The sequence below is a fragment of the Enhydra lutris genome, unplaced genomic scaffold, assembly GCF_002288905.1.
Source record: "Enhydra lutris kenyoni isolate GAN:26980312 unplaced genomic scaffold, ASM228890v2 scaffoldscaffold55, whole genome shotgun sequence".
NCBI classification, from domain to species: Eukaryota; Metazoa; Chordata; class Mammalia; order Carnivora; family Mustelidae; genus Enhydra; species Enhydra lutris.
This window is the reverse complement of record NW_019154139.1, coordinates 5583736-5604247: the sequence shown is the minus strand read 5'-3', so window position 1 is coordinate 5604247 and position 20512 is coordinate 5583736. Positions and strand designations below refer to the sequence as shown.

General features: G+C 49.6%; 1 protein-coding gene across 1 annotated transcript in view; it reads left to right on the top strand.

Annotated features, from left to right (window-relative positions):
• Nucleotides 1-20512, top strand: part of LOC111157692 (metallophosphoesterase domain containing 1) — a 62043-nt gene that overhangs the window by 17950 nt on the left and 23581 nt on the right. Inside the window, exon 3 of the mRNA XM_022519320.1 lies at nt 18209-18434. Within this exon, the coding sequence (XP_022375028.1) occupies nt 18209-18434 (226 nt within the window). The remainder of the gene's footprint in view (nt 1-18208; nt 18435-20512) is intronic.

The following is a 20512-nucleotide window of genomic DNA, read 5'->3' as shown; positions in this document are numbered from 1 at the left end:
GAAAAGGGAGATGCATTTGACAAATGGATTTTGCATTTGGGGGGAGGAAATGTGTAAGTCCCTCTGACTGATCTATCCCGTGTGTCGTGTTGGGTATCTATCTCATTTGGCTGTGAGTGTCTTGAAGACCAGATTGTGCCCCTGTCATTGCTATGCAAGACTATCTTGGTAAAGATTTTTGTATTTGGACAATAACAAGGAATATTCGTTTGACGTTTCCCAATATTAAACCTGTCCATTTCTCGCATTCACTGTGTGCTCACCCCCCTTTGGATTGATTGAAGTTTCTTCTTTTCCCCTCTACTGGTTTGGAAATTTTACATTCTTTTTCAATTTGTTTAGTGGTTACTCATCAATTTTTAATATGCATCTGAGTTAACTCAGTCTAAAATTAATCAACACCTCCATTCTTCCCCGAAGGTCCCTGGAACGCACCCACCCCACCCACTTGATGCCGTCTTATATATCTTTGCTGCCTGGTGTCTCACTTCGAATTTGGTTTTAAGCCTGCCCTGAAGTAGGCATCATCATGATTATTAATAATAATTGTTTCCAGTTTGTACTTCATTGTTTACTCAACATAGGTTTGCTGGGCACTTGTTACGGTGCTGGGCATGATTCTGGGCACTGGGGATACAGTAGTGCTTAAACAGAAGACGGTCCAAGGACAAAGAGAACTTTCGGTGTTGGACAATCAGGATAAGGGGTCAAGACAGGACCTTCTGATGAAGTCACATTTGAGCAAAGACCTGAATTGGGGGGAGCCAGTTAGGGAGGACATGCTGGGCAGAGGCAACAGCTCTGAGTCAGCGGTGCTGGTGACACCTTTGAGGACCCCCGGACAGGCACCCAGTTGGATTGCCATGGAGGGCTTGAGCGAGTGAGTGGGGGAACCAGAGGCTAGATGGGGTAATGGGAACCAAGTAAGGAAGGTCAGGTGGCTTCATGTAGAAGTGGCTCTTGAGGGAGACCTTGACATTTGGGCAATGTTTGGTGAAGTGAAGGGTGGTTCAGGTCTTCTAGCTCGAAGGGGCAGGCTAACCAAGGGTCTGAAGCTGGAGCTCTGCCTTGCCATTGGTTTGCAATCATTCACTCACTCTGCAAACATTTATCGAGGACCTGTCTTGTCCTAGCCCTGTGCTAGGTGCTGAGGGTATAGTGGGTAGCAAAACAAATAAGACTTTTACTAAAGAGACATATACATAAGGAAACACCATGGCATGATGGAGACAAGGTGAAATGGTTGCCTGTGACCAAGTTAGACCCATCTAGGTTTAACTCAGAGCTCACCTGCCTCCCAGGTGTGAGACCATGGGCAGGTGACTTACCTTTCCTGGGTCTCAAGTCCCCATCTGTACAGTGGATGACCCCAGGCTGGTGGTTTTGTAGAGGAGGGATGTCATGGGCTCAGAGCCTTTGCTGGGCTTCCCTCCATGACCATCCTCTTCACCCTGTAGGGCATCTTCTCTTGTTAGTGCTTATTCGAGGCTGTGGAACCATTGGAGGAAATGGTTGGTTGGTAGAGAAATACTGGCTTGATCCTTCAAGAGCTGGGAAAGCAAGATTTTCTTGCTGGTGTGCTTTTTCTTCTTCTTCTTCTTTTTTTTTTTCTACCAACGTGGAGAGATGTGTTCGGATGTGAAATAAGCCTGTGGGTTTTTTTTTTAAATGTCATTTCCACACTGGACTTCATTCCAAAACAGGAATAGTCAACAGCCAGAACATCCTGGCTAGCACAGCAATGAAATATTCTGTCCCCGTGTGCACACAAACTTCTGAAATGTCTGGAAGATCCCACCATTTCCCTGTCCACATCTTCCCCCGCCTGCCTCCTGCACCTGGACTCGGCACAGACTTTATCAGAAGCTCTGTGTCTGGTTTGCTTTGGAGATTGTGGTCACCACTTAAAGAGGGTGTGGATACCGCTCTGTCCCACTGCTGCTGTTTTACCGAGCTGCCTCTGCTTAGTGGGTTGTCTTCCCTCCTGGTCTCTTGCATCATCCTCACAGCTGGCCCTTCTCAGACCTCAGGTGCATGAGAAGCCCCTGGAGGGGGAGTCTTGTTAAAATCTGGATCCTAGTTTGGCAGGTCTGGGATGGGCTGGAGATTTTACATTTCTTACAAGCTCCCAGGTGGCTAGTAGAAGCCCTAGACCAGTGCTGTCCAGACCAGTAGCCACCTGCCTCATGTGGGTATCGAGCACTTAAAATGTGGTCAGTGTGACCAAGAAGCTGACTTTTGTGTTTTATTTCACTGTAATTAATTTTGAAATTAAAGAGCTACAGGGGGTTAATCACTCTTATATGGGATGACACAGCTAGATAATCCCTTGAGATGTCTGCCGTTAATGTCTCTGCAGATGAAGAAGCCAAGCTCAGTCTGGTGAAAAGCTTGCCCAAGATCGTACAGTAAATAAAAGTGGAATCAGGATTATAATCCAAGGTCTATGCTCTTTCTTAAATTTTTATTATTTTTTAATACCTAAGAAGATTTTTTTAAAATGTGGAAACTTCCCCTGTGTATCCAGAAAATCCTGGCCTTTGTGAATAGCAAATTTATGACCAGGAGTACAGGGCCAACCAAACAAAGTGATGGGTAAGATGCTGACAAGATGGGAGAATTTGTCCAACACCCTACATTTCATTTTCAAAAAAACACGTCTTGCTACAAAGCCTCATTTCCAAGTGTCGGGGCTTAACAACAATAATGACTTCCTCTGGATGGTCATTTACAGTTAAAAAGCACTTTCCAGTTTAAAGGTGCTTTCATGTTGTTTCCTTATTTCTCCCTCGCAACAAGAAGCCTGGGTTCTTTGTAACGTTGTCCCCACTTTACAGATGAGAAGACTGAGACCCAGTGCAGGGATGTGGTTTCCTGGAGGTTACCTAGTTCCTGGCTTTCAGATGTCACCGTCTCAGAGAGACGTTCTCTGGATTGGTCAGCTGTCCCACCCTGAAGCTTCCTGTCGGGCTCACCGGCTTTATTTGTTCCATATCCATTATCCCCATCTGACCTGGTATGTAATTGTTTATTCCTTTATTGCCAATATCCCACAAAGGTCTCCTTCTCTGAGGTAGGGATGCTGTTGGTTTCGTGCATGCCTGAGCTTCAGCACCACGGACAGCGCCAGCCCCCAGGAGGCACTCTTCTTTGCTTATTACTTATAAATTAAATCAAATTTCTTACATGAGAGAGGAGCCAGTGGGAAGGAAGCCGCCTTTGGAGCAGCAGGTGGACCCCCTTCCCAGCCCTGCCTGTCCACATGCCAAGGCTGCTGGGCGGCCTTGAGATAATCATTACTCTTATGCCTCAGTGTTATCATCTACAAGTGGGGTACCAAGTGGAGTAATACACTTTCTTTGTGGAACTATCGTGAGGGACTGCATAAGACATTGCTGTTGGGATCCTACTTAACTAAGCATGTGGGTCTGGAGAGACTGGCCTCGGTTTTCTCATCTGTAAAAGAGATCCAATATTGACAGAGCTCAATGAGGCAGGGGGAGATCTGGGCTCAGCATGGGGCCAGGCACGGGATACAAATATAATAAATTCAGCTACTATTTCTGTTGTGGCTGTTTTATGAATGCATCTAAAGTGCCCAGCACAAAGTGGATGCCAAGCTGATGGCAGCTTTAATTATTATTATTAATATCATCCGAAGATGTCTTCCTTTTTTTTTTTTTAAGTGTATAGGTTTGCTTTTTTGATTTCTCTTAAGAAGAGGATGTATTTCACACCTTTCCGAGTGTACACGATGCAAATGAAGATCTGAGACTCACCGAAGGCCGTTTGGAGCTAATTCTGGGCTGGTTTGACAACTACAACACTGAAGGGGAAGCATTGAGCTGACAGAGCGGGGCTTTCTTGGGTAATGTCCCAACCTCTCAAAATAGTCACTTTCCAGACTACCATTGTCGTATTGGAATTCTAAAGAATTTTTCGTTCATTGATCCAACTGTGGCCCCTCCCCACCTTAGCACTCTTCATTCTTTCCTTGCTGTGTTCGGGGTGAAGTCCAGACCTTTGCCTGATAGCTGGGGCCCCCTGGGTGTGATCCCAACTGTCCCTCCCAGGCCTGCTTCCACCCTCCTTCCTCGGCCCTGGGCTTCTAAGCAATTCCCAAATACCTAGCAGGTGAATTTTTCCACCTCCGAGCCTTTGCTTGCACGGGGTGCGTGCTAGGAGGATGGACTTACCTTGTCTGCCTGGGAGTTCTACTCATCCCTGATACCTAGTTCTATGATTGTATCTCTCATCCACCGTTTCAGAGTCCTCCCTTAATCCTGGTCAGGGAAAGGGAAGCTAGTGTTGTATCTTCCGTAGGACATTGTGCACCCCCACTACAGATCCCAAACTGCTGGCTTGTGTCTATCACACACTAGAGGGCAGGAGAAGGGGCTGTGTCGGGACCTCTCTGTTCCCAGTTCTCAGCACTTATTAGAGGCAAGGAAAAGGACTGTGGAATAAAGGGATGGTTACACAGGGGTGCAAGATGATTTTACTTCAGTGGATCCTAACATCTAAAATGTCTTTTTAGCTTTGAAATGGTGGGCTTTACAAAGAAACATTTTAAAAATAGGAAGCCTTGGTCTTAATCATTTTTGAATACTTATTTCAGTGGCTACTCCAAAAAACATCACTTTGGGCTATATTTTCTCCTCTTTAAAAGAGTTGTTTGTAGCCAGAAGACACCTGTGAAACCTTTTGGAACAATATTCAGTAACACAAGGGCTAGGTATCTGACCCTGTAACCCTGCCTTTTATCCAGGGCTGTCAAACCCCAGGAGAAATCCATGCTGGGAGTTTTCTGGGGAGGTAGGAACAGGTGTGGGCTTCCTGTCTGAAGCTTCTCAGCTGGGACCTTTTGATGTGGGGGTGGGGAATGGGAGTTGGTCAAGGAGCCGAGGCTCTAGATGGCCACTTAGTGTCTTTCCACCTCAAAACCATGATGACCTGTGAAGTTCTAAAATCATTTGCCTCCACGATTAGGAAGATTGGTCTCCAGGGTTCTAAGATTTTAAAAGAGCATTTCTAGGATTCTAAGGTCCCAGGAACCTATGGTTCCACGAGCTCACAATTCTAGTCGTCTGGGAGTCAGGTCCTTAGTTTTCTTTTTCTGAGATTTTTAAAAAATTTAAATTGTGGTAAAATATACATGACATTTATCATTTTAACTTCTTGTAAAATGTACATTTCAGTGGCATCAAGCACATTCACAGTGTAGTGCAACCATCACCACCCCCCGTCTCCAGAACTTTTTCATCTTGTAAAACCAAAGCTCCATACCTATTAAACCATACATCCCTATATCCTCTCCCCCCACCTGTAGGCAACCATCATCTTACTTCCTGTCTCTATGAATTCAATTACTCTAAGGACCTCATGGAAGTAGAATCGTATAGTATTTGTTCTTTAGTGACTGGTTTATTTCACTGAGTGTATCTTCACGGTGCACACATGTTTGAGAACGAATGTCCTTTTTTAAGGCTGAGTAATATTCCATCGTATAGATGTACCGCATTGTGTTTATCTGGTCTTCTGTTGCTGGATGCTTGAGATGCTTCCATCTTTTAGCTGTTGTGAATAATGCTGCTGTGAACATGGGTGGACAAATTTCTCTTGGAGACCTTGCTTTCAGTTCTTTGGGGCATATACCCAGAAGTGGAACTGCTGGATTGTATGCCGGTTTTATGTTTAATTTTTCAAGGAGTTTTTCCATAGCGGCTATTTCATTTGACATTTCTACCAACAGCACACAAGGATTCACATTTCTCCACATCCTTGCCAACACTCGTTGTTTTTTGGGTTTTTGATAACAGCCATTTTAATGGGTGTGAGATGGTATCTGGCCGTGTTTTGATTTGCATTTCTGTGATGATGAGTGATGTTTGAATATCTTATGTGCTTATTGGCTATTTGTATATCTTCCTTGGAGAAGTGTTTATTTAAGTCCTTCATCTACATTTTCCTTGTTGAATTGCAGAGTTTTTAAAATATGTTCTGGTATTAACCCCATATCAGAAATTTAATTTGCAAATATTTCCCCTCTTTTTATGGGTTGCCTTTTTACTCCATTGATGTGTCCTTTGATACACAGAAGATTTTAATTTAGAAGTATTTTTTTCTCTTGTTGCCTGCACTTTTGGTATTATATTCGAGAAATTAATTGCCAAATCTAATGTCGTGAAGCTTTGCCCCTATGTTTTCTTTTAAGAATTTTGTAGTTTTAGCTCTTACTTTTAGGTCTTTGCTCAAAAAAAATTTTGAGTTAATTTTTGTATGTGGTGTATGGTAAGTGTTCAACTTCATTCTTCTGCATGCAGATAGTCAGTTTTCCCAGATCTGCATGTTAAGAATATTATCCTTTCCCCCATTGAATGGTCTTGGCACCTTTGTTAAAAATCATTCGATCATATAATTTTGGCTCAGGTCATGATCTCAGGGTTGTGAGATCAAGCCCTATGTCAGGCTCCATGCTGGGTGTGGAGCCTGCTTTAAGGTTTTTTTTATCCCTCTCCCTCTGCCCCTCCCCCTCTTCTCCCTCTCTTTGGCCATAAATGTGAAGATTTATTTTGGGGCTCTCTCTTCCCTTCCATTGATCAGCATCTGTATCTAGGCCAGTACCATACTGGTTAATTACCACAGCTTTTTTGTTAGTCTTGAAATCAGAAAGTGTTTGACCTCCAACTTTGTGTTTCTTTTTCAAGATTATTTTGGCTATTTGGTGCCCCTTTAGATTCCATATGAATTTTGGCATGGGTTTTCTATTTCTGCAAGAAACATCATTGGGATTTTGTTAGGGATTGCATTGCATCTGGAGATTGCTTTGGGTAGTATTGATATCTTAAAAATATGAGCCCTTCTAATCCATGAACATGGGATGTCTCTTCATTTATCAGTGTCTTCTTTAATCTCTTTCAGCAAATGTTTCGAAGTTTTCAACATACAGACTTTTTGCCTCTTTGGTTAAACTTATTCCCAAGTAGTCTATTCTTTTTGATGCTATTGCAAATGGCATTATTTTTAGATTGATTTTAGTGTATGGAAACACAACTGAGTGTTTTGCATATTGTTTTTGTATCCTGCTCCTTTGCTGAATTCATTCAATTTGTTCAAGATCTATACTGTTTTTCAAATGGTCTTCAAAAGCTGTTTATAAGCACCACAAGATCTTCTCAAAAGTATTATGTCATTTAAAATAAAATCATTTTCCCCTGGGGATAAAAATATATGTTTATAATAAAAAAAAAATAGAAAAGGTGAAAAAAAAAATAAAATAAAATCATTTGGAACTCCTCATAACAGGAGAGATCTGGAAAGGACATAAATATATGGCAACAGTTTTTTATTTTTGGAGGAATATTTAGTAGAAAAACCTCTGACACATGTCGTAAGTGTTGGTTGTGACAGAGAGGGGGAAGTCATGGGCTTCAGCTCAGAGAGGTCTGAGTTCAGATTCCCACTTCCCTGCTTATCAGTTGTGTAGTTATATAACCTCACTGAGCCCCAGTGTTTATCTATATCTTTCAAACATGCTGCCCATTTTGCAAGACTGTTATTTTGAGAGTTAGAAATAGGGCACAAGGGAGCCTGTCTCAGGGTCTCAGCAGGGGACACCTGTGATATCATTAATGTCTACCTGACCAGCCTAGGTGAAGACCTGCTTGGCCAGATTTGAACCTGGATGCCCGAGTAATCCCAGCACGTAAATGCTCAGAATATCAGAGCATTTTACTTTAACTGGTACCAACCAGTTAAAGTTTTCTGCCTTTTTTGTCTTTCATTTGGTCTTAGGTGTGCCTTGGTTTGATTTGGATCTAGGTTTTGAACAACAGGCAGAGCAAGTGAGAGGTCAGGTTACCCCTGGAGAGAATTAAGAAGTGGGCAAGGAGCCCCTGGCCTCCTGTTGCCTTCTTATTTAAGTTTTATTTGCATTAAAGTAATATGTATACATAGTCATAAGGTGATAAGAGGCTTATGATGAAACCAGCAGTCCTCTCCCCAGCCCCCTCCTCAGTCCCGATTCCCATTCCCCAGATAATCCTGGTAGCTTTTGTTACCAGGGTGTCTCTAAGTAACAACTTTATATGACTATCTTTTATTTTCCAATTTTAGATGTTATTCCTAATTTCTTACAATTAAAAAATGTAGATTTAGAGGGGCGCCTGGGTGGCTCAGTGGGTTAAAGCCTCTGCCTTCGGCTCAGGTCATGATCCCAGGGTCCTGGGATCGAACCCCAAATTGGGCTCTCTGCTCGGTGGGGAGCCTGCTTCCCCCTCTCTCTCTGCCTGCCTCTCTGCCTACTTTTGATCTCTGCCTGTCAAATAAATAAAAATCTTTAAAAAAATGTAGATTTAGAGACACAGACTCTCCACCCATCTACGCATATCTCTTCTCCTGTCTTTTTAATATTGTTCTAAGAGAGTTTTAGGTTAAATATTTGTTGCGCAACTTGTGGTGTTTCCTAAAGTAGTCAATTTTTTTGTGTGTTTGCTTGTTTTCTGTGTACCCATCATAGTTCATTTCTGTGTCCTGCAGAGGTTTTTGTGTTTTATTTTTTTAAGGAATTTATTTATTTATTAGAGAGAGAATATGAGTGGAGGGGAGGGGCAGAGGGAGAGGGAGAAGCAGGCTTTCTGCTGAGCAGAGAGGCTGATGTGAGCTTGATCCCAAGACCCTGAGATTATGACCTGAGCTGAAGGCAGCTGCTTAACCATTGAACCACCCAGGCACGCACCCCCCCGCCCCGCCCCGCTGCCCCACCACAGTGTGATGAGCTGTGCTAAGCCATATTCTGGTTCCTTTTTCTCATTTTCCCTTGAGCCTCTGACCCCAGGTGGTCTGGACTGTTGATCCTGCATACAGCCATCATCCTGGAGTCCCTGCCTGTCTTCCATCCTGGAGCCCCAGGTTCTTGCATCCCGTGGCTTCCTTGTTTTTGTGTTTACTCCCTCATTTTGGTGGAACACACCCTCCAGTAGTCTTCTGAGAAAGAGTGCAGTAAATAAGGTAGGCAAAGTAGGCAAAGTTGCATGTCAGAAAACGTCCTTACTCTGTCCTCAATCTTGAGTGATCATTTGCCTAGCTATAGAATTCCAGGGCCGCACCCCATTTTCCCTCAGGATTTGGAAGGCACTGCTCCAAAAATGTTCTCATTGCTTTGGGTGTAGCCAGGGAGAACCCCACTCCTGTTTGCATACCTCACCCTTAGTGTCTGAGCTCTCTTGTTTCTGGGCAGTGTGCCTTGGGTGTGAGTCTTTTTTCATTCATCTTTCTGGGCACTTGGGCAACCTTTTTAATGGTGCAAACTTTGCTTTTTAATCCTGGAACATTTTCTCATATTCTTATATTTTTTAAAGTTTCCCTCTTCTCTTTTATCTGTGACATCTCCTTCTACAACCCATACAACTGATTTTTGTATCTTTTCTCGCCTGACACTCATGTCATTGTCTTTTTGTTTCAGTCTCTGAGAGATTTTCTTAACTTTATCTTCCCACTCTTTAACCAAATTTTAAAAATGCTGCTATGATTGTATTTCTTTTGTGAAGAGCACCCTGCTAGAATTTCATGGGTGCAATCTCTTCTATTATCTCACTGAGGGTGTTAATTATGTATTAAGTTATTTCTCCTGCATCAGTCCCATTTTCTCCAATTTCCTTTCTTCTGCTTGTTTTGGTCTCTGAGTCCATGATCAGCCTGGAGGTTTCCCTCCCAGCTCCGAGGATCCTATGTGTTTGTGCATGTGTATGTGTGGGGGGGCAGCTTGCCATGAGGGGGACCTGGCCATCTCCTTGGCAGAACCCCCTATATCTGTGTCTGTAGGTTTCCCTCCTGGCCCTGTCTTTCCCCCCAGAGAGGGGTTCCCCGTTTGCAAGCCTGGCTCCCAGGATTTGCAAGCTGAGTGAGGAAGGGACCTGGGGTCTCCAAAGTCACCATGTTTATGCTTTCACTGTATCTTCCTCTGGTTCAGCCCCCACCTTGCCGCCCATCCTCCCCCCGGCCTGATGGTCCCTAAATAGGGTTCTTCGGAGCTGATATTTTCCCTTAAAATGAAACCCCCTTCTTCTGTGGAGACTAGCGGGAAAGGGCCTGGTTCCCTGAGTGGGTGTGATGGGGAAAGGGTCCAGACCCACCCGCTCCTACAGGTTCTAAGTCAACCACACACCTGGGTCTGAGCCCCCTGGGGCCTCTGGACACAGCTGTTTTGGCTTCCTGTGACAGCCCCTCCGCAACCCTTCCCTTCTCCTCCCCCAACCCTCTCCCAAGGCTTTGGTTTCAGTTTTTTCTGCTCAGTGCAGACAGTCCACTCATCCGTCCCTCCAGCTCCCAAAGCTTTGTCCTTGGAGGGTCATGCCTTTTTGATTGCTTTACTGTCGATGTCCTGGGATGTCAGCAACAAATAGAGGGACGTGGGCTTTCAGATGCCATTTCAGTGAAAGTGCCCTTTTGGCCCCACTGTCTTACCCTATGACACTGCCGGTGGGGCGCTCCCACCCCAGCATTACTCACACACATGCCTGGAAGGTCTCAGAGAGCTGAAAGGGCTCTCAGAAGGTCAAGACCTGTGCATCTGCTCCTCGTGGAACACGGAGTAACACGACGCACAGCTTCTGGAGGCCGCCACCTGACGGGCTGGTCGCGTCTTAATGGTCATCGGTCCCATTCATGACAATTAGCTTCACCTTCCAGAACATCCTGCGAGAACTGGGTGGGTGACCTTCAGTGGGTCATTGACCCCTCTGACCCTCATCATCTGTCCCGCTGGGTGATAATACCTCATGGATTCAGTGAATGTGTGTGATGCCCCAGGGCTGGGCATGAAAGAGGAATCGGGCAGGTCCTAGGAGGGTGCCCAGGCCGGTGGGGGAAGCAAGAGCACTGGCTGGGCAGGCTGGGAGCCCTGATCTGGTTGGGTGAGGGATAGTGTTTGTAGTGGGCATCTTGGAGGAGGTGGCCCTTGGGCTGACTGTGTAGGGCGAGTGGAACTGGAGTGGCCTTAGAAAGAAGGGCAGGGAGGAGTCCCAGGTGGATGGAAGAGCAGGAGAAAAAGACAGGAGGCCTCCAGCGGCTGAGGCAGCATGGACAGGGCAGGGCAGGGCAGGGATGGGCGTGTTGTGCAAGACGAGGTCAGAGCACCAACAGGGCCTGGCCCAGAGGGGGCGCCATAACCCCAAGCGCTGAACGTGACCAGCCTGGCCCCTACCTGAGGCCCCAGGTCTTTCCCGAACACCTTTGTGCATGCGTGTCCTTCCAGGCTGTGGCTTTCTGGGAGGTTCCTGTGAAATCTTTCTGGCGGCATCTGGCCTTCTTTTCGGAAGGAGGGTTGCAGAGACGTTTTGGTTGTCCCTTTGAGCCCGAAGTCACTCTGCAGTGGTAGTTGGCCCAGGCATTTAAAGATGATTAGGACTGAATGTTCCTGTTTTTAAAACATTTCCCAGGAAAAACAAATGTTTGAAAGTTAAACATTTTGGCTATTAGGATGGAGCAGAAGAAAAATTGCATTTGCCTTTTAAATATGGGCACCAGCGCTGAGTCGGGAATCCAGAACCCTCCCGTGCCGGACCGCGGGCCAGGCGGGGATGGTGGAAGGCCCTGCCTGCAGGTCGGTGTGGGGTCCACTGTCCCAGGACGGGTCCTTCCCACCCTGGGTGTCTGCACATCCAGCTCTGGGCAGGTTGACCTGCCAGCAGACCCCAGGCGGTGACCTGACCTCCCTCGCCCTCTGTCCTCATCTTCATCTTCCCAGCTAACGTTTCTGGACTGGATCAGCTCTCATCCAGGTTGAATCCATATGCCTGTAACTTTCCATATTCTGATGCTCTGACATCTTGGGGCCTTGCCGAGCCTGGAGGCACGGCCTCTTCCAGGGTTAACCAGTTCTAGAGAGAGTAAAAGGACCCACCTCTGACAATGCCTTTTGTATACAAACCAACCCACCCAGAGCCTCCGCCTCCACCCCCACCCCACTCCTTTATATGCTCTCTGGCTCTCAGCTCCTACCTGGGCTCCCAGTCGCCCCAGGCACCCAGGCACCCAACAGGTGGTGGCAGCCCCTGGGTGCCCGAATCTACCAGAATTGTGTAGCCTAGCCAGTCCTAAACCCGCTTGCCCTGCCTCCCTGTCTTGTCCCTTGGAAACCACAACAAGCCTCTGGTCCAGGTTTCTTCTTCACTCCCTCTGCCTCCTGACCCACTCTGGCTTCCCCATGCGGCCAGTAGGGCCCTGGATGCTGCCTGTGTCTAGGGATCTGGAAGTATAAACTCCCTGATTCGTGACAGTCATTTCCACGTCTGTGCATCATACTTATACCTGAATTAAACAAATCCTGGGGTAAGAACAGCACAGGTGCTTTGTAATCTTCCTAGTGTGCTCCTTGCAAGAACCCTAAATCTTTCTTACAGACAAAGACACTGAAGCTCAGAGAAGTGAGTTTTCACCCCAGGCCAATCAGCCAGTAGGTGGAAATAGGATTCAGGCTTTTGGGGCTCCATGGCGAGCCCCTCAATGGCTAGACTTCCTCTTACCTGGGGAGCTTTGGGAATCTAGAAACATTGACTGTAAAATGTAAATTGCCTATGACACCGCCTTGCACCAGGAAACGCTCACATCAGGACAACAGAAAACAAATTTTGCAGGCACAGCCACTGTGCGTGTTCCCGTCCCCGGGCTCCAGCCACTGGCCCAGGCACGCGTCTTCAGACCTCTCCTGCCTGTTGTGGCTTCACGCAGAACTCCGCATCCCCGGCGCTGCCGGCCCCTGTCCTGTGTTTGTGCTTGGCTCTGCGAGTCCATCCCAAGCACTAATGCGCCCGCGCTGCGTCGAGACCCACCGGGGGCTCAAAGCAGAGTCGTGGGGCTTGCTCCATCCCGGTGTGATTCTAGACCACGCGCCATACCCAGAAGCCTGCTAATGTGAGTCTCCCAGACACGGGCAAGTGTTTAAACACAGAACTGTCAAAGATGTACTAAAAATGCAATCAGAGATCGTTACGCCGTCTCTTTATTCCATCCCCCTCTGCTGTGTTCTGTGAGATGGGAATGGGCGGGAAAAGCCATAAGTGGGCATTTTCCTGAGTGTTGCTGCATTTAGAGAACACTAAAACTCTGCTGGGCTCCCGCGCCGCTCCGGGAATGGCATAGATTATAGAGAAGCTGCACAGACCTTGTTGAATTTAACAGATTATGCAGTTTGGAGGCAGCACTTTCTGTTCGATGGGACGGATACGCGTGAGCAAAAAAGAATTGTAGCCCTTCGGAAGGAGATTAATCTTGGAAGCACAAGTAGCAGAGGTTTGTATTTGTGTCCCTCTGTGAGCCCCGAACGCCGTGCACACTTGCCTTGTGGCATCCGTATGTGGATGCATATCTATTAGGATATATACGGCAAGTGGAAAGTTCAACCGCTAAGGTCATCCTCTACTGCTCAGCTCACTTTTACCACCAACAAATCCATGGCTAGCAAATGCCAGGAACTCAGATAATCTGGTCGAGAAGAAAGGAAGCATTTAGGGAGAGGGTCTGAGCATTGCAGAATACACAGGTAGGACAACACCCAGCATTCTGGAAAGCAGGGCTGGTTTTCTTGAGGTCTTGGGGCTTCTCAAGGATCAGGTTGGGAGATCAGCCACCCTGCCCAGGACCTAACCAGCCTGTCACTCCCATGCTTAGCTCCTCCTACCTGTCCTCATCATTTCCAGTCCACAGCACATCTGGCATGTCCCGGGAGAGGCTGGTGTGGCTGCTGTCCAGCACTCCCGAGGTGGGAAAGCAGGGGTTCACATCCCGGCTCTCCACTCTCTCGCTGTGTGACCTCAGGCAGTTCCGTCCCCTCTCTGATCTCCAGTTTCCCCCTTCGTTTGCTCTGTGGTGTGGCTGGAACCCCTGTGTGCCACTTCTGGGACTGAACTCATGACTGAGTCTTATTCATCAAAGTGTCTCTGATGGTGTCTCTCTACGGTCTGGAACAGGGGGTGGGGGGTGGTATTACAATGGGGCCCAGCCTCCAGGAAGAAAGCGAGTTTCTGGTTTGATGGGATTTTTGGGTAGGCTGACTGGATTTTTTGCTTCTGAGGGGCCGACAAGGGGAGGTGGGTAAGAAAAAACACGGGGACCCATCTGTCCCCTCTCTCAGCTTCACCTGCTGCAGAAAAGTCCCTCTCCCGGTGTTCAGGCCCTTCAGGCACTTTGTCAGGCAGGTGCTTCCCTCACGTACTGGGCGGCTCCCCTGCAGGCCAGCCTGCTTCCCTGCCGCTGGGAAGGACAAAGGGAACAGCATTACTTTCCTCTGTGTGCTGAAGACTTTGCGTTCATCTCATCTTTTTACCCACAAAGCCCCTACCAGTTACCCAGTCACCAAGGTCCACAAACTCTCCCCAGCTTCACGGCACAGACAGAGGCAGGGGAAGGCTGAAGCCAAGCAAGAAAGCCTGTGCTGGTTGCTCAGGGGGCATTTTATCCACAGTCAAGCTGGTAAGAGCTGCAGGATCATGGGAGCACCTGGAAGCTAAGGCAGCCTTAGGCTGTAACAACAGAGGTAGCAGTCCTAGAATAGAGGAGGGGACTTCTCGACACCACTCCAGAATGGTCAGTCCATTCCAGAGCTTTAGTTCCAGCTCTCTGACTCCCACTTGGGAGAGAGCAGGTCTGATCAGAGAAGATTCAAAGATGGATATTCAGGGTTGGGGGGCGGGGAGGGACATGGGTCTGCAAACATGCCCTGCTGGGACAGTTGGAGAAATGGTTTGGAGGAAAGGTGAGGGGACCCAGGAGTTGGAGGTCAGTTGGTGTAAAGAAGATAGGCAGAGTTATCCCAGGATGGATGGATGGATTAATAAATGTATTCACCTATCTCTCCCCATCCATCCATTCATCCGTAGTCTGTCCATCTCTGTCCATCCATCCTCCAACCCGCCACCCACCCGCACACTCACTAGGAGGCAGTGGGCACGATGGTTTAGGGTGCCAGTTCTGGGTGAGTTTGATGAGGTCAAACCCCAAGGTCTACCAAGTGCCCAGTGCCGTCTGTGGTTACCAGTCCCCTCATTAGTGATTTAGGTAAACTTGGGTAACCTCTCTGAGTCTTGCTTTTCCCAGATGGAAAATGGGGATAGTTCTACTTTGGTGCCTGTGATGGTTATACACAGCTGGCGAGTTGCCAGGTCCAAGTGACCATCCAGAGAGGTATGTCTGTGGTTGGACATCCAGCTCAGAGGGGCGCGGTGCCGGACCATTGATGTGTTTGCCAATGGACGTGCCCCCTGCCTCCGAGCCACGTGGCACCTGCTTCTCAGGGAGAGCCCAGACAGTATTTGAGGGTATCAGGCATCAGGTTGTTGCTCCCGTCCACACCTGGCTTTGTGTACAGGAGCCTTGAACTCCATCTACTCCTCCCTGGGAGGGAAGAAGCCTCAGTTCCCTCCTCTGTGGAGGTGGGAGGAACAGGGCAGAGCTGGCAGCTTCGTGCTCACTCCCCGGTCCCCGGTAGTCGGGAGCTGCAGAAATAAATGGAACCGTACAGTTGGAGTCATTTGTTAATTAGCTTAAGTAACACCCCCAGTCAGAGACAGGACGTAAATACATTAGTGCGGCTCCCCCCGCCAGGGCGGGGCCCAGACTGGGACGAATGGGTGACGTGAAGTCAAAACGCAGAGTCAGAGCTGGAAGGCAGTGAGCAGAGGCCACCCCTTGTCCCCCGATTGCAGTGTGGGAAGGGGCTCAGCGAGGGCTCCCAGCTGACTCCGTGGCTTGGAGGCCTTAAAGGAGTCAGAGTCGCTGACCCAGAGATGCGGGATCAGCTGGACCAATGTCCAGCGGGCCCCGCCCCTGCTCACCTGCTGTGGGACCTGGGCAGGTTCCTGGCCTGAGAGCCTCATGTCTCCAGCTACAGAGCGTATCTTGGAGAGTTCCATGGGGACTGGAGGGGCCGGCCTTTATCCAGGGTGGCTGGCCCAATGATGGAGATGGCAGTCTTCTCTGGGGTGTCCTCCACGACCCTTCCCCAGATGCTCAGACCCCCGCAAAACTCCTCCCTCCCCTCCAGCAGCTGGAGCAGGGCCGCTGAGGCCTTCTCTCTCCATGTCACCCTGTAAAGCTGTTGGTGGCTTTGTTTGCCAGATTTCTCCTGGGACCTGCCAGGAATGGGACGAATAAAGCAAACATGTCTCGTCCTGTACCCTGCAGCTCTCTGGCTTGGCTTGGGGAACAGGCAGGTGCTCAGCACCTCTGGGCTGGGCCCAGCAGGGTGGGCACATTGGAAAGGCAGAGGGCCTGGAGAGCCCAGACTGGCAGCACCAAGGGGCGGGAGCCTGCCAGGAGTGGGCGGTTCCTCAAAATGAGTGACGTGGGTTGGGTGTGGGTCCTAGGGACAGGTGGGGAGTGGGGCAAACAGATACAGCTTTCTGTCCGAGGGAGGCACAGATACTCAGCCCTTGTCTGGGCCAGGAGCATGAAATTTTAAAATTGATTGATCAATTTTTAGAAAACAAAGAATGGCATTTTTGGGGGGCACTTTTTGCATTTTTTACATCGGCAACCAGATTCAAATAGAAAAGTTACGCCAAACAAAATGTGCCTGTGGGTAGGTCTGGTCTGCAAGCGGTGGCCCAGAGAAGCTGACACTGTGGATATCAAGGGCTGTGCGTCTCTGTTCAGTGTCTTCCGAAACCCCAGAGTGGTTTGCCTGTTTTATAGTGGGGAAACTGAGACAACCAGCTGGTAGTGGCTGAGCTGGGCCTGGGGCCCTGGCCATAGAGCTAGTCATTGTCTCAGTGCTCCTAGAATTGATAAATGCCAAGGAGGAGAAAACCCTCTTTTCTCAAACCTGTGAAGGATTCTGGGGTGCCTGGAGGGGCACCATGGGCAAGATTATGGTTTTCTGCCAGTTTTTCAGAAAACTTCTGTCTTGCTCCTTTCCCCTCTCCGGGGCTGAGCTGAGACTCAGATGGCCCTCGGGCAGCCGTTTGCCATGGCTGAAGAGCTCAAGACCAGACAGGATGTGTAGGTCCTGGTTTCAGGGGTGGGGCCAGGGCTGGAAGAGGGAAGGTTCCAACTACATCTGGACTCTTCTGTTCCCTTGTAATTTGAATACAATAGTTGTAGTTACGGTGCCCAAAACATTGTTGTGTTATTGTTTATCATTCTCACGACTTATTGTTTGCCCCAAAGGCTCGCCCTGCCTCTTCCCGGAGCTCACACAGGGCTGGGAAAAGCACACTTCTTCCTGGAACGCCTGTTGGGAGCCAAGTCCGACTGCATGTCTGTCCCATCCGATCTGATATTGTGAGCATCAGGACTCAGTAAGGCACTTGGTCCTTAGAAGTTGGGGCATTTCTGGAATTGGGTTCTTGACAGAACATTCACGGGGCAGAAGATCCAGAGTTTCATGTCACAGGCCAGGGCGGGAAGGCCCGGCTATTCTTGGACTGTGTTCCCCTGGGAAGCCGGTCACAAGGCAGGGGCTCCGTGAAGTCTGAGGGGCCAGAAAGGCCCGTAGCCCCCAGGAAGGGGCATTTCTCGGGCACACCCACCTTGATCAGAGGGGAAACTGAGGCTCAGAAAGGTTATGTGACTTGCTTATTTGAGAGGTGACGGTGTGGGAGAACGGCCTGGGCTCTGCACTGAGCCAGCCTGGAAGGACCTGCTGCTGGTTCAGCCTGTGGTCTGCGTAGACAGCTTTGTTCGGGTTGCACTTAGCTTGGACAGTCAGGTTGGGCCCTTCCCCAAGTGGGGGTTCTCCAGAGGTTTCACACGGGCTCTGTGAGGAACTTGTGCTTCCTGCTGGAGCGTGGAGCCTCCTGAGTCAGGCTCCCTGCGTGGTCCGTGGCCTGGGACAGTGAGGCTGGGGCCCAGGCCTGGAGGCCTGGGGCAGGGTCTCCTTTCAGGGGAAAAGTGGCCTAGACAAAGGAGCCACTGGAGATGGTCAAGTCCCGAAGGTGAGGCCAGGGGCCCGGAGGCAGCGGTGCAGGTTCCTCCTGCTGGCCTGGGTCTGGTGGCCTGTCACTTAGCTGCCACCAGAACAGGAAGGCTGCAGGGAGGAGGAAGGGCCCGGTTGCTGTCACCTCTGATCCGAGGGCACTGATGGGGTAGCGAGCAGCTGGGGCTGCTCCCCCGGGGGCTTCCGGAGGCTCTTGCCCGCCACCCTCCCCGGGCTGGGGGGTGGCTCTCAGCCAGCCAACGGCAGGGCCCCGCGTGTCTCTGTCCACCCCTGCAGGCAGCCTGCCGTACGAGTACAAGATCGTGATTGCCGGCAACCACGAGCTGACGTTCGACCAGGAATTCATGGCTGACCTCATCAAGCAGGACTTTTACTACTTCCCGTCCGTGTCGAAGCTGAAGCCGGAGAACTACGAGAACGTGCAGTCCCTGCTGACCAACTGTGTCTACCTGCAGGACTCCGAGGTCACGGTGCGGGGCTTCCGCATCTACGGCTCGCCGTGGTGAGTGCGCCCTGAGCGCCTTCCCGACCTCGGCTGGGGGGCTGGGGGGGCGGGGACTGAAGGCACAGAGGGAAGTGGGACTGGGAGAAGCACCGAGGAGTTCTAGACCCCAGTCCTCCTCGCACCCCGGTGTGGCCCCTGACCAGTCATGGCTGCTCTCTGAGCCTTGGTTTCCGCATAAATAGCTGGTAAGTCGTCCTATCACCTGTGTCCTCTGTGCTGTTTGTCTCACACACAGGTGGCTACTGTTATCATCCCCAATTTCCAGGTGAGGAGGCACAGAGAGTGTGGATCTTGCCAAATGTCACACAGCCAGGAAGGGGCAAAGCTGGGATTAAACCCAGGCACTCTGGGTCCAGAACACCTTCTTTCAACCATAATTCTGTATGCTAGGACTCTCCCCATTGCCCATGTCCCCTGGCATACACCAAACGTGCCTGGGTGAGGGGTGACGAGTGATCAGCCAGGCTGAGGAACAGCTGTTGGGATTTTCATGGAAGGCTGAAACCTGGTTTTCTGTGTCAGGGATGAGAGTTGCTTCACTCACGAGTACACATCAAGCTCTTACTCTCTGTTGGGCACACAGAATCATCAGGCCTCATCCCTGGCTCAGTGGGGGTCATGGTGAGAACGAGTCATGACTCTTCTGTGTGATGGTCCACGTGTCCTTCAGAGCCCTGGTGATGGTGATGGTGATAGTGATGGGGTGATGGTTGTAATGGCCATTGTAGCGGTGATGGTGGTGATGATGATGGTGGTGATATTGGTGATAAGTAATTAAAATGATGGTGATGACTGTGCTCACTTCAGCAGCACATATACTAAGAAGATGGTGATGACGGTGATAGTGATGGGGCGATGGTTGTGATGGCCATTGTAGTGGTGATGATGGTGAAATGATGGTGATGGCCATTGTAGTGGTGATGATGGTGAAATGATGGTGATGGCCATTGTAGTGGTGATGGTGGTAGTGATAATGGTGAGGATGGTGAAAGTGATGACGTGATGATGGTGGTGATGGTGATGATGGTGATGATGGTGGTGATGGTGGTGATGGTGATGGTGGTGATGGTGGTGATGGTGATGGTGGTGATGGTGGTGATGGTGGTGATGGTGATGATGGTGGTGATGGTGATGGTGGTGATGGTGGTGATGGTGGTGATGGTGATGGTGGTGATGGTGGTGATGGTGGTGATGGTGGTGATGGTGATGGTGATGATGGTGACCTTGATGGTGGTGGTTGTGATGGTGATGGTGGTGGGCAGCAAATCATTCCTGAGCAAATTCAGTAAGCCAGTCCCTGGGCTAAAGTCTCCGTAAGCATTGTTTCTAATTCTTACTCAGCCCTGAGCAGACTGGTTTAGTGTCCTCATTCTGTAGATGGACAGACCAAGTGGCCCTTAGAGGGCTTAGAGCTGGCAATAGCCACAGAGTGCCAAGTGCTGGCAGGGTGAGGAGGGGACCAAGGAGGCTCCTTGGAGGAGGTGAGGTGACCTGAGCAGTGAGGGAGGAGAAGGGCATTCACAGCTACGGAGAGGTCACAGCCTGAAGCTGCACCATCAGAAGTACACGCAGGGAGGCTGAGGGTTGATTTGGGGGCACATGGGGACTGTATGGGTGCAGGGACTTTGGGCAGAGCTGTTACCAGCACAGTGTGTCTGGGAACTCCTGGGCTGTCTGGTGGATGCCATGTGGTGACAACTGGTGCCCAGAGGCTGCTGGCGGGTTTAGGACCTGGTTCCACCTTGCCAAGGCATCCTCCTGAGGTGGAGGGAAGATGTGGGCTGTCCCATGGTCCCTGAGCCAGGGGAGGAGCCTGCTGCCATCTCTTTGCTCCTCATCGTGTCTGGGGTCTTGATGATCTCCCTGGGGTCCTGATGATCAAGGACCACGGGGCACTCAAGGACATGCTGAGCTCGGTGCCAAGGATGGGAGCAGAGAGGAGGCGGCGGAAGCTGCCTGGCAGACATGGAGAAGCAGTCTGGCTGAACGTGCTGGAAGGACTGGAGTGTGAGGAACAAGAGGGAAGTCAGGAGAAGAGGCCTTCAGGTACCAGACCAGGCAGCCTGGACGGCATC